The sequence below is a fragment of the Mirounga leonina genome, unplaced genomic scaffold (assembly GCF_011800145.1).
Source record: "Mirounga leonina isolate KUSES-001 unplaced genomic scaffold, KU_Mleo_1.0 Mir_171, whole genome shotgun sequence".
Taxonomy (NCBI): Eukaryota; Metazoa; Chordata; class Mammalia; order Carnivora; family Phocidae; genus Mirounga; species Mirounga leonina.
The window spans coordinates 1,585,450-1,599,333 of NW_023270436.1; the positions used below are offsets into that span (position 1 = coordinate 1,585,450).

The 13,884-nt window shown below is 62.9% G+C and overlaps 1 protein-coding gene across 1 annotated transcript in view; it reads right to left on the reverse strand.

Annotated features, from left to right (window-relative positions):
* ADGRD1 (adhesion G protein-coupled receptor D1) overlaps positions 1-13,884 on the reverse strand; it is a 127,609-nt gene that overhangs the window by 21,697 nt on the left and 92,028 nt on the right. Inside the window, exons 17-19 of the mRNA XM_035016701.1 lie at positions 3,578-3,681; positions 2,086-2,197; positions 7-99 (exon numbers count right to left, since the gene is read on the reverse strand). Coding sequence (XP_034872592.1) covers positions 7-99; positions 2,086-2,197; positions 3,578-3,681 — 309 coding nt within the window. The remainder of the gene's footprint in view (positions 1-6; positions 100-2,085; positions 2,198-3,577; positions 3,682-13,884) is intronic.

Genomic DNA, 13,884 nt, shown 5'->3' on the forward strand with positions numbered 1-13,884 from the left:
GATCACCATGCTGTAGAGATGCAACCCTTCCACCAGCATCCACGCAAAGGCGCTCAGGAAGAAGTAGTGCAGGAGCATGGCCATCACCCGGCAGGGGACCTAGGATCAAAGACACAGAGAGCACATCTCTCTGGGTGTTGAGCAGTGGGCGGTTCCAGGCATCTCTGATCACGTGCCCTCATCCCCCCCCTCCCGCTGAGGGGAGGGGCGGGCCCTGGCTCCCTTTCTAGTCCCGGCTGTTCCGGCACAGTGATTGGTTCAGGAGAGCGCAGGGAATCAGCCCCGGCCAATCAGCATAAAGGCTCAGGTCCTCTGAAGCAGGATTGGCTCGGGCTGAGCACGTGAGCAGACCAGCCCAATGGGGTGGGCTCTGGGGAATGGGCGGAGCCGTCAGGGAGCGAGCCCGGGAGCCTGGCACTTTGTAGACACGTGGGCCCGGCGGCTGTGAGCAGGTCCCTAAGCCGGACCTGCGCGCCCCGTCTGGTGGCCCGGTACCCATGTTCACATGGGGTCGGGAAGGGGGCGGAATGATGGGAGGGAGGAAAAATAATAATACGTTTAAATACCACCTTCAAAACTTAAAATAATAGAAAGGAGGGAAAAATAAAAGAATTAAAGACAGAAGCCCAGGGACTGCGCGATTTTTGCCGGCCACCCCACGCTCTGCTGTCCCAGGCTCCCCGAGATATCAGCTCATTCTCGGGACAGCATCGTGTCCCCGGCACCTCGTTTCCCAGGCGTGGCTGGAGGTCCCTAATCTGCCCCACGTGCGCATCGGAGGCAGGTGTCACATGCGCAGCGCTCCTCGCTGCGGGCCCTTCCCAGGGGTGTCCCCGCCCACCAGCCGCTCTGGGACTGGACCCCAAGGTCACTCTCCGTCCTCCGCGGGGCTCATCCCAGAGGCACCTTCCTCGAGCAGGAGTGCTCGGAGCCCTGCCCTGGGCTTCAGACACGCGGGGCCCCGAGGTCCCCGCCAGGGTGATGGGAGCCCGGAGCCTCTGCAGACCTGCTTCCCCTCCCCCGGCCTTCCCGAGGTGGGGCCTCATCCCTCCCGGGGCTGGGGGCGGGGGCGAGGAAACCTGTATAGACAGCAGCCGCATCACCCGAATGCCTGATGGAAATTCGGAATTCCAGGCCCCGCCCAGAGCTACAAACCCAAATCTGTGTTGTAAGAAAACCCGGAGGGCTGACGCATCCAGAGCATGAGGCTGGCGCATGCCTGGTCCCTCCACGGCCCATGCGGGGCTTTAGATGCCCCTCCGCGCCCCTAAACCTGTGAGGGAGGATCCTGCAGCCCAGGAGGGTGGATCTCTCCTTCGGCAGCAGCCCCAGGACAGGCAGGTGGGGGCTGAGGACCCTGCGGCAGAGAGGACAGGAAGTTCTGCTGACCCTCACTATTGTAGGATAAAGCGCTCACTCTGCGTGAGCCGATCCTGTGTGAGTTTTAAAACTACCGACCTGTACTGCTCTGTTCCCCAGAACCCGCTTCTCCTTCTCTCCCGGTGGGAGCAAGCAGGAGTCTGCTTCTTCCCACCCCAAGCCTGGGTCATTTGTTTTAGCTCTTAACCTTCTGGGGTTCTAAGACTTCCTAGATCCCTAGTACAAAGGGCAGGGAAAAGGTGGGCCTGGGTCTTCACATTCCTCTTGCCAGCAGCAAGCAGAGGTGGCCGGGGGTTTGTGGTCAGTGCAGCAGTGAAAGGCAAGACTGCAGGGGGCCAACCCTTACCAGAGTCGTCTGTCACCCACTCCCACATCTAGAAGCAAGAGGCTAGGGCACTGCCCCGGAGGGCCTGTCTCCAGGACCCGAGGGCCGCTCTGTGTCAGCTCTCCGTGCCATGCCGGGCACCCGACCAGGGCTGGACGGTGAGCTGACACAGAGCAGGAGAGCCAGCGCCTCTGCTACCGAGCGGACGGTGGGCAGAGAACCCAGCTCAGACAGGCTTTCTTCTGTGCCTCTCCTGGACAAGCCCCTGCCCGACTATCTGGGGCATGTGGCCTGAATTCTGAGTTGAAGAAACTAGCAGAGGGTGCCAGCCCCGGTGACCTCAGAGGGAGGCAGGAGAGGGACAGAGAGGGCCTACTCACTGTGCCAGGCTTGAAGCTGAAGCTGACCAGCAGCAGGATCTGGGCCACTAGGATGGCGAAGGACAGGTTGGCGTGGATGTGGCAGCGCTGGTTCCGGATGGTGCTGACGGAACTGAGGGTGGGGAGGCAGGGGTGAGGCCCGGGCCCAGTGCCACCACTGCTGCTCCCTACCACTCCTGGGCTCTGTAAAGGCCCGCCCAGATGCTGTCTCTGACTCCTCAATGGCTCCCTACTGCTCTCGGAAAGGAACCAGCTCCCGTACAGCCTGCCTGCTGCTTCCCTCTTCCGGGCCCTGCTTGGACTCAGCCTGTTCCTGCTCCGGCTCACGATGCCCCATTCTGGCTCACAAGCACCCCAGTCCTCCAGGCTGCAGCCTTCACACCAGCCGTGCCTCCCTGGGAGAGGACTTCCACTGGCGAAGTGTGTGCTCTGCTTCTGGGCACTTGCTCCAGCCGCGCCGCCCCCCCCCCCCCCCGCCGCCCCCTCTGGGTCCTGTCCTCAGAGCAGTCCGCCTGGCTGTGGCAGGCTTCCTGAGCAAAGCTGGGGGATGGGGGAGCCAAAGAATGAATGTCTCAGCTCAACGCTGGTGCGGGCTCCTCCTGCCAGGCTCGGCTGCCGCCACCCCTGCCCCCCACAGTCCCTGGAATTCTGGGGGAGCTGAGGGCCTCTCCCTGCGGATTGTGCTGCAGCCCCCGACCCCGGGAGCCCACAGTCACAGCCAGGCCAGGTGCCGGGTGTCCTCAGGGAACCAGAGCAGGTGAGGAGGGGTGCTGGGCTCCAGGAGGAACCCCCGGAGCCTCACCTCCCCTGCACAGAAGGGGGAGGGGAGACAAGCTCCCCAGCACCCCCAGAGGGAGGGGGCCCCGTCCGGTGTGAGGCCAACAGCCCTGAGCAGCAGCCAGTGTGTCCTCACAGTCATCTGTCCACACAGACTTCAGTTTTCCATCCCAGTTCAGAAAGGGCCACAGAGGGACTCAGCTGCCACCCTCCCCTGGGGATGCACAGGCTCCCTCGAGCTCTGACCACATGTGGCTTCAGTGGGAGGGGCAGGAGGCCTCTGGGAAAGAGCCTTCCTGCCTCTCCAGCTGACACCAGGGAACCCCCCTACAGGGCTGTGACTTTGTCATCTTCGGGTAGAGGGTCCTCCGTTCTGGCTCTCGCCTGCCCAAGGGCCAGAAAACCTGTGGGTTGGTGACCCTTCCAGAATTTTCCAGCTTGACTAAAGCAGGGTGCCCTCCTGCCTCCCTCCTCTCTCTTCTCTAGCACCCCAACCCCTCCCTGCACCCCAGATCTCAAGATGAAAGGTGACTTTGGAGCAGGTGTCCAGCTGGAATGCACCACGTGCAGGTTCTCAAGGAGGCCAGGCCTTTGCCACCCCCCAAGGACACATACTGGGCGGGAAACCCAAGTGGGGCAGGCTTGCACTGACATTTCCCGGAGAGCACCAGACCTCCCCGGACACAGACACAGGGGAGGGCAGAGGATGACTCACGACAGCATGGCGAAGGTGACCAGCGTGAGCACCAGGCAGACCAGGGACACGGAGCAGCCGATGTACGTGATGGACGAGAGCGCCATCTGGTGTTCACGTGTGAGCTGTGTGGGAAGCAGAGCAGACGCGTCGGCACTGGTCCAGATCCCGGAGGCTGGAGGTGACTGGGCTCCCACTGGTCTAGAGGGTCCTAGGGCTGGCGCACAGCTGACTCCCAGGGAGCCGCTGTCCCGGCGTGCACGGGGTGGGGATCAGCAGGTCCTGCCTCTCCCCCCAGATGCCCTGTTACCACCACCGACGAGGTCCGGTCCCTTGGGTCAGCCCTTGGATTTACGCTGGAATGCTCCACCCGAAGGGCCACGCTCAGATACCTCCACCCCTCCGGCTTCCATCCTGCTGATGCCCAACTCCTGCCCTCCCAACCCGTCCCCACTCCTGCCGCCCAGCCGTGCCTCCTAGTCTAGCCTGCAGCATCCGGGGTGGATTTAGACCCGGACCCAGGAGCCATAGGAGGGCAGTTGAAGACCTGGGAGAGGGGCCGACTCCTCCCTGAGGATCCCCTGGATGTACAGGTCTCAAGTGTGTAGAGCCGAGCCAGGGACACGAGCCGAGCCATCTGAGAGCTCGTGTAGAGTCAGCTCTCATCCCTGACATCCACTAGCTCAGAAAGGAACCTGGTAAACGAATCAGATGCAAAGCCACGAAGGACGGTGACACAAACCACAGCTCACCTAGCAACACCACCCCAAGTGGTGGCTCGTTCAGCTCCGGGAGCTGGAGCCTCAGATCACATTCACTTGACCCTGGGCTCCTTGACACTCCGTGCTCTGAGCCACGTGCCTAGGAGACCCGCTTCCCCACGCCCGGCCCTGCAGAGGTCGCTGCTGTGCTTCCTGCTGAGGCTTCCGGCGGTGTGTGCCTCAGAGCCCCCGCCCATCGCCGATGTCCGCATCCCGCCCCAGACACCAGACATCAAGGTCCCTCCAACCTCGGCCTCGACACCCTGGGGCCTTCGCCTTGGCTAGGCCGCCCCCTGGCCCGCTCATCAGGATGTAATCAGGAACAAAAGGAGGCCGCTCAGGATGTTTGAGAGTGTCCGGAGGCCCCAACTCCACAGACTGGGGATGGTAAGTGGATCGCGCAGGGCAATTTGGGAGCCAGCGGGACTGCGCCTGAGGATGGACAACTTAATGGGCTTTACTTCTTCCAGATCTGTGAGTCACCGCTGGTCAACTCACTCCCCAGGGGCTACAAAACACTTCAGAGCCTTGACCGAATGGAGGCGGGGAAGGAGCAGCCTGGAGCCTGCAGCCCTAGATGCAGGAGGGGCGAGCCCCCATTCGTCACCTCCTGTTTGCCCACGACTTCCCTGAACAGGAGGAATGCAAGGGGGCCCTGTGTTCCTACAGCAACATTCTCGGCCACATCCCAGGATCTGGGCCCCCAGCTTCTCCCTGTGCAGATGGGCTGGCCGGCGGCACTCGGATTCATCAGACAGCCCGGGAAGGCGGACACGAATGTGGTCCTGGCGCCACCTCCTCACGCCGCCCACGCCGTGTGGCCTGAGACTCTGGCTCCCGCAACGTGTTGTGAGCAGGGCTCCCTGGACTGGTGTCTCCGGTGTTAGAAACAGTGGGGAGAACCGCATTCTCTGTTCCTCTAATGACTTCAGGGGAACACGAGCAGTGTAAGTCTTGTGAGAAATCCTGCAGGTAAAACCCACACATCCAGCGATGTTTACCTCGGCACTTCTCGCATCCTCTGGGAGAGGAGAGGAGACGCGGCGCCCGCCTCCAGAGATGGTGAAGTGCTCTTAAAGAGATGTTTTGGGGAATAAAACCACACACGAAACACTAATATTAAACCAAGAATGTCCTCTTTCTTTGCTATCATAGATAATTGGAAAGTCTCATCACCATCACAATGGCCTCTGCCTGGAGAAGGAGGGAGGCATCAGATTCAAGGGTTTATGCACATCACGGACCCTCAGCTCTTCACAGTAACTGAGGTCCACCTCGGCAGCCCCCACCAAGTGGAAATGAATTTAATAGCCATGGAAATACGAGCATGTGCCTGGCTCCATGACACCTTCACCCCTTGGCCTCTGGGACGCCCTCTCCCCGGTCTGTGAATCTCCACAGCGCGCCGTCGCCATCTAGATCTTTCTCCCGGGAGATGGAGAGCTCACTCTGACGGAACTCTTACTGCTTCACGACCACGGCTCTGGGAACCCTCGCACCAGCAGTGTGTGCTGAATGCCGGGGGTGGGGGGAGCTCTCGCCTCCTCCCCCAGCTCCCTCACTGTCCTCCACGGAAGACGTACCTAATCCACATGCACGTGCACGCCTGTCTTGTAGAGACAGCAGGACGTTGCCTCTGCCGCTCACAGACGTGGGGGAGGCCCCAGGGGCGAAGGTGGGCAGGCTCCTGGCGCCGGGCAGAAGCTTCCCCGCATGAGCCCTGCAGCCTGCCAGCCGCGCACGACACCCCCGCCTCCATTCTGCTCGCCCGCTCCGCCTGGAGCTTCTGATAAACGGGAGTCCAGCCCGAGCCTGGGACCCACAGCTACCCAGGCCCACCACCAACCGACCGGAAGACTGGATAGTTGAGACAGAAGAACGTCACGGCCCTTACTGGGCGCCTGCTGCATGCAGGCAGTGAGTCCTACCGCAGCCCTGTGGGCGGGCACCCACCGTTCTCATCTGCAGAAGGGGAGACCGCACAGCCAGTAGGAGCGGCACTGGGCCCCGGCCCGTGCTCCCATCTGCAACAAGCATGCACTGAGCACCACTGTGTACCAAGCACAAGGCTCACACTGCAGGGAGGAAGCAAGAGAATGCACGGGTGAGTAAACAAGGTCGCCAGCTCCTGCTTGGACGGGCCGAGACGGAAGCAAACAGGGACCACAGTGCAGAGGACAGGGATGTGGGTGGCAGCTCTCACAGGCCTCCGATCGGAGGGTCCTCTGGGTCCCTCCTCCATCCTCGGAGCCCATGCACCCCAGAGTGCTGTTGGTTCCTCTGCTAGCCCAGACCTCGTACCCTCTCCTTCTCCTCAATTCCCAGAGCGCCCACCTGCGGCCCCCCCGGCTCCTCCCTGCCCCCCAGCGCATCAGGGCCACCCTCAGCCCAGTCTCCATGGCCAGGTCATCACCCCAGCTCACTGCCTCCATGGCCCCCACCCCAGATGAGAGCCACACTCCTTCCCTCGGCCCTGCATCTCTGCCTCACCACCTGGTCGCCCTGTCAGGGGGTCCAGACAGGAAAGCAGGACCCTCCCAGTGACTCAGTGGACGGGCTTCGACGTGGGACTCGGGTCACTAGGTGTGGGAGTCCCTGGAAACCAAAGCCATGAGGCACCCCGAGGAACGGACACAGCCTCCACCCCTGTGGGGCAGGAAGGTCCGGGGAGGAGGGGACGGGAGCAGAGCGGGGCCGGGAGACTGCGCTGGAGCAGGGGACACGGAGGGGACCCAGCCGAGGGCAGGAGCGCCTGGCGGACAGCAGAGCGGTGTCACGCCAATGCCCGTCTCTCATCAGCCGGACTGGCTGGGAGGCCAGTTGTCAAGGGAGCCTAAGGCTGAGCAGAGGGCAGGACAAGCGGGGCGCCCCCGGCTGCGCACACACTCAGCCCCTCGCTGCTCCTGACCCACGTGGCTCTTCCCCACCCACACTGGCTCTTCCCCGACGTCCGGTCTCCCGGCTGCCAGAATCCAGGCTCTCATGAGCCAGCACCCCCGAACCAGCTCTCTGACCCCGGCTGAGCCATACACCTTCGTTCAGCCCATGGACAGCAGGAGCACGTCGCTCCGTGGGCCTCCAGGGTTCGGGGACGGGCCTGGGCTCCACCAGGCGTAGCTCTGCGGGAACACACAGCCAGCACCCCCCTGCACGGAGTCCGGGCTGTAGGTGCGTGTCCCGTTCCAGGGATGGGATCGAGTCCACAGCCCCAGGGACAGGCAGAAACGAGCTCCCTGGCTGGTGGAGGGGCACTGCTGGGGTCAGAACCGACGCCCATGGGCCTGCATCGGGTGGGCTCTCCCACCCACATCCCCATGCCCTGCACAGAGACATGGCTCCGGTGTCTTTAAGACGACCCGTGACTTGCCGGGTCAGACCAGCGACCTCATTAAAGGGGTGAGCTGGGGGCGGAGCACTGGACCGGTCACCGCCTGTTCCCCAGGGCACCCACTCCCAGGCTCTCAGCTGGTTCTGTACAGACAGCACTGCAAAGAGTGGAAAATTTCATGCAGAGAAGTGTTAACGCAGGGGAGGGGAGGTGCCACGGAGCTGAAGGAGCAAGCCAGGCGGGGATCAGGACAGGAGCCCCTCCCCTGGCGGGAGGGCCTAGCCCGTGGCCCATGGTCACTGGGAAAAGCTGGACCAGGGGCCGGAGGAGACGCGGCCACTGCCGGGAAAGCTGTCTGCAGCACCGTGAGGGAAGGGGGCACCAGGCCTCATGCCCTCCCCCCAGTCTCCTGCCAGAGCCCCAGCTGACCAGACCCGGGCCAGCAGAGGTCAGCCTCTGGGGTGCAGACCCCAGCAGGGGGACGGGGTGGGCCTGAGAGCAAAGGTCCAGCCCCAACACAACTGGGGCCTGGAGGATCAGGTCCCTGCTGCGCCCGCCCTGGGCAGCCACGCCATGGGAGGCAGGGAGCCCACGGCCAGGTCCCTGAGGCCGGTGCTGGGGCTGGGAGCTGGAAGGTATGTGATCCCTGGCTTTACACATGGGGCAGGGGGTGGGAGGCGGCGGCAGGGGCTACTTCAACCCTGCTGCAAAGCATGTATGTGCTGCTGGGGGAGGCATGTACGGTGGGGAGACGTGGGCCTGACCCGCAGCCTCCACCCGCCGCAGGAGGTGGGCTGGCGCAGGCCCCACACGTAGCTGTGAGCCTTTGTGCACGTTTAAAACTGCACGGTCTGACCGGCAACCCCGCCGTGGAGACGTGCTCACACACACAGACGTTTCCTGACCGCCTGCCAGCGGAGGGGGGAGCCATCAGGGGCCCTGGTGCAGGTCTGCGTGCTGAGGCAGGACCACCTGGAAGATGCAGTGACCCGGTTTGGAAGGTGCAGACGGTCTCTCCCCTGCGCTACCCGCTGTGGCAGGAACAGGGGCCGCATGCGCAGGGCGAGGGGAGCCGGGCGAGGGGCCGGCTTGGGGCTCCCCCTCTGCTCCCCGACACATGTGTGTCACCTGCAGGACATGGGCTGGGACAGGCCTGGGAAGAGCCCTCTGGCTCCTGCTGGGCCCCTGGCTCCCCTGCGGGCTGGGCAGCTTCTCACAGGGCCCCGCCTCTCCCCCTCGGCTCCACCCACCACGGTGCAGAGTCACGATGCTTCCGACAACACAGCGTGAGCGCGAGCCTCCCGCATCACAGCCTCCGTCTCCCGCTCCGCCTGGCAGCCCAGAGGCGCCCGCCCCGACCCCATGCCAGCCCCTGGCCTCCTGTCCCTCACATCCGACCCTCCCGGATGGAGACACGCCTGCTCCCCCCACCAGCGCCGCGTGTCCCCATCCCAGCCTGGGCAGCAGCGGCTCCTGAGGCCACGGTCAGGTCAGCGGTCAGCGTCCCTCTGCAGGGCAGCCCAGCACGTGCCCTCTCCCCAGTCTCCTGCCAGAGCCCCAGCTGGCCAGACCCTTGCAGGAGAGCCTACAGTGCATGAGGCAATGGCTGCTCTCCCTCTGAGGAAGCTGGGGCTGCTGGGAGGAGGGGACCCGGCTCCAGCAGGGCACTGGGGCACCGACTGCGTCTCCAGGACCGCAGGGCCCCGTCGGCCGGTGGAAGAGCTGAGCGCCCAACAGCACCCAGCCAGCAGCTGCCTCCCGAGTGGGGGGTTTCTCCCTCATGTTCCCATCCCACCTCTGAGGCCTGTTTCCACACATCCCGGGTGAGCACAGGGGTCTCCCTGCGTGACTAGGTCCTGAGGGGAGAGACGGGGCTGCCACCAGGGGCCCAGCACCCCAGAGACGCAGCAAGGCCACCAGGGGGAAGGGCCCTGGGAGCCTGGGAGGGACAGGCGGGGGGGGGGGGGGGGGGGGGGAAGGGGGGGGTAGGGGACGGGGGTAGGGGGAGAGGGGAAGGGGCAAGGGAGGGAGGGGGCGGGAGCATCATCAACAAGGAGACAGGTTCCCCAGGGGCCCAGGACGCCACCATCCCTCAAAAGAATGAATGCAAAGGGGCTGGACAGCACAGGGAGGCTCAGTCCTGACTCAGGCCTGCTGCACCCAGCCCCGTCCTGCTCTTCTGGGACGTCACCAAGCTCCTCGGGCCACCGGGTCACCCTGGGCTCCCTCACGCTGGTTTGGAAGACACTGTCACCTCAGCTAGGCTGGGTGCTCAGAGCCCAGTACTCAGGGGAAGTCACAGGTGGGAAGCCGAGGCTCAGGGCAGGCACTTGCGGAAGGCCACGCGGTGCATCAGGACAGGGACCCTGAGCGTCTGCTGACCGGGGGGCAGGGTGGGGCCTCTGCTGAGCACACCCCAGCGACTGGTCGGGCCACACGTAGTAGGTGCTCCTCGGAAGTTGCTGGAGCGACAGGTACAAGGGACACACAGCTCCGAGGGGGCACCCCAGCAGCCCCAGCCACGCCCTGCAATTCGGTGCTGGCCCTGCCACCACGTGCGCCCTCCCCGGCGGCCAGAGCCGGCTCAGTGGCTTCAGGCAGCGGCACTGGCGGGTGGCTGCTGAGCGCGGGCCCTGTAGCCGCGGGCCCGGGGTGCACGAGGGGGCCCTGAGGGATCGGGGAGCTGCGGAGGCGAGACCCCCTCCACACAGGCGTGCACACACAGGCATGCACACTCGCCCCGCTGCTCTGGCCTCAGGAGGTGTGCCCCGCGGTGCCCTTCCTTCCCCACCCTGGGGCTAGATTTAGAAATGCCCAGAAAAGCCTGGAGTTTGCTTCGGAACATGGGCTCCTCTGAGTCACAGACCACAGACTCCGAGGCCTCCGGGGAGGCATTTTACATAAATTCATGAGGCCAGCTGGGAGCCTGCACACATCATATCCAAGTGGAACTCTTGTTCCAGAAGGAAATACTTCCATCTTACGTGTTTTCCAAAGCCCCGCGTCGTGGGTATGTCATTTTCCCACCCTAGGAAAGAGCAAGAAAGGCTCTGCTGCCTTCCAAGGAGCGGAACCGCGGTGCCCCCATGAGAAGGCGGAGGCCGGCAGAGGGCAGAGGAGGTGCCGCGGGAGAGTGCAGACCCCGCCCCGGCCTGCTGGGGGCAGCAGCTGCTTGGGCAGGAAGCTCCAGGGGTCAGACTTTTTTGGAAAACCAAAATCCAAAATTTTAGATAATTTCTCTGACTTTTGAAATATTGACAGATGGGCTAAAGGAATCATGTGGATTGGCCAGCCTCCAGACTGGGGTCCGTGGCTCTTACGAGCTGCTCTTTCGCCGTGACCCCCTCCTCCCGAGTCTGCGCCGGCAAAGGCCAGGGGCTTCCTGGGGACTGGCTTTCCCACGTGCCCTGTCCTGGCACAGTCCTCCCGCTGCGCCCTGCCCAGCACAAATGCTCCTCCTGGGCGGCTCCCAGGGCACCCGCTGGAGGAGGCAAGCAGGGGCGAGGGGGCCCGCTGGAGGAGGCAAGCAGGGGCGAGGGGGCCCGCTGCAGGAGGCAAGCAGGGGCGAGGGGGCCCGCTGGAGGAGGCAAGCAGGGGCGAGGGGGCCCGCTGCAGGAGGCAAGCAGGGGCGAGGGGGCCCGCTGCAGGAGGCAAGCAGGGGCGAGGGGGCCCGCTGCAGGAGGCAAGCAGGGGCGAGGGGACCCGCTGCAGGAGGCAAGCAGGGGCGAGGGGACCCGCTGCAGGAGGCAAGCAGGGGCGAGGGGGCCTGCAGGAGGCAAGCAGCGGAGTGGCCGCATGTGGAGGCAGCGCACTGAGGGGGCCTCTAGTTCTGCCAGCTCAGGGGCTGTGCCCACCATGGTACAACCAGACTGTCCCCCTGGAACGTGAATCTTGGGTGGGGGTCCCGGACGCAGGTGGGACAGACTCGTCTCTACGGCTTCCATCACGTCAGCCCCTCACTACTCCTAGTCTGTTGGTTCCAATTTCCCTTCCCAGGAATCCCATCTCTAAGTCAGCCATGGGGGCCATGGGGGCTCCCGAAGGGGCCGGGGTAATCCGAGCCCCACCCCTTCCTGGGTCTGGCTGGGCCAGCCCACCGCAGCATCCACCACTGCGGACCCCGTTCCTCGGTCCCCAGTGCCCCTGCCGGCCAGTCCTGAGAGATGGCAATTCCAGTGCCTGCCTCCTGCCCTGGCCCCTCGAGAACAGGCCGGCGTGAGCCAGCCTCAACCCTCGTGTAGGCACACTTGGCATCCTGGCGCCCAGAGAGAGGGCTCCCTGGTCTCCCTAAGCTCCTCTCCTGCAGAATGGACCTACTCACCCATTCACGGTTCACACCGCACAGCCTCACGCGGCCTCTGCCCAGCGCCTGCTCCAGGCTGCTGGGCGTGGAGAAGCAGGGAAGCAGACTCACTCCCAAAGCCTGCACCCCTAAGAGCAGAGCTTACAAACCGCCTCTTCGAGCCGCTCCTTTTATTATTCGATCTCGTTACCTAATTCCACCACGCGGATGCATGCACGGGGACACAGCTGACCAGCTTCAGTCCAGTGTCTCCCGACCTGCCAACAGCCCGGACGGCACCTTGGTACCTGTCTCCGGATCACACACCGCGACATGACCTCATGTAGGGGTCCTCACAGGGCTTTATAAAGATGAGATGTTTGGGGCGCCTGGGGGCTCAGCCGGTTAAGCGTCCGTTTCTTGATTTCAGCTCAGGTCATCTCAGGGTCGTGAGGTCAACCCCGCATCAGGCTCTGCACTCAGCACAGAGCCTGCTTGAGATTCTTTCTCCCTCTGCCCATCCCTGCTTGTGCACTCTCTCTCTAAAATAAATAAATAAAACCTTAAAAAAGGAGAAGCTGGGATGTTTGTACTTTACTCTGCAACCTGCCCTTTCCACGTGGCAGTGCCTTGGAGACCCCTCCAGGTCAGGGGGTGCCGTTACAATCCACTCTAACGACAGCTCGTTAGCTCTTAACGGAATCATTCTATTAACACAGAGGCCGAGGTGCGTTGCCCTCCTTGGCGTGGAGGTATCAGAGCCCACGCGCTCCACAGCGTTAGGCTCATTAACGCTTCCGTTGTTCTGTTGCGTCCATGACAAATCAGGTTGTAATAGCATTTTACTTTACACTCTTACATATTATCTGGCTTTCTGATTCTTTGAATTCTATGATGCAGATCCTCATGGGTGTCCTGAAAAGTCACGGTCTGCCTTGCTGGATTTACGTGGACACCACGTTGTTTTGGCCATCGGAGCTTCACAGGGATCTGCTCTATGCCGTGCAAAGTCTCTCCTACTATCTTAATTTTCTTGACTACTCTCAGAACATACTGTTCCAAAATTAAGCTAAAGATAATTTTATCCAATAGGAGAAAACTAATTTCTTAGGATTCTTACTCAATTTGGGTTCACGAATTTAAAAAAAAATTTTTTTTTAAGATTTTATTTATTTGACACAGAGAGAGCTACAGAGAGAGAGCGTGCAAGCTCAAGCAGGGGGACTGGCAGGCAGGGGAGAAGCAGACTCCCTGCTGAGCAGGGAGCCTGACGCGGGGCTCGATCCCAGGACCCTGGGATCATGACCTGAGCCGGAGGCAGACGCTTAACTGACTGAGCCACCCAGGGGCCCGGGGTTCACAAATTTTAAAGGTGCAGAAAGTGAGTTTCGGAGAGGTGTCCGGCTGGCACACCTGGTCATGATGGTGGCCCCAGATCCACGGGCATCAGTGCACGAGCTCTGAAACGTACTTACCCCGGGGAGTTAGAAGCCCCCAGTGGTGGAGCCGTGTTTTTGTGATTTACGCTGACAACAGAGTTACTCGTCCCTGTCCACTGCTGGAGGTGTACCTTGGAACAGGGTCCCCAGAGAGCAGTGTAAGTGCCCCAGGTCCCCTGCCGGAACTAGCCACGGACGGGAGCCAGCGTAGTGCCCAGCAGCAGGTGACCAGCCAAGCCCCCTGAGGGCCAAGGCTCCCGGTCTCGAAGGGGCAGCAGGCGTGGCCAGGACGAGGCAGGGGCGTGGGTGTGCAAGGGGACCCACTGCACACGGGAGGGGGCCCCAGCCCTGCTTACAGCATGGCACCCCGTGTGGAGAGGGGAACATTCCCGGGAGGAGGGGAGACCCTGGAACAGGTGTGGCTTCACAGGGGATGGCGGCAGGAGAGCAGATGGTGGGAGACACTGCCTTCCACTCACTACCCTTCCCACCACCTCCCACTTAAAACCTACGCGTAT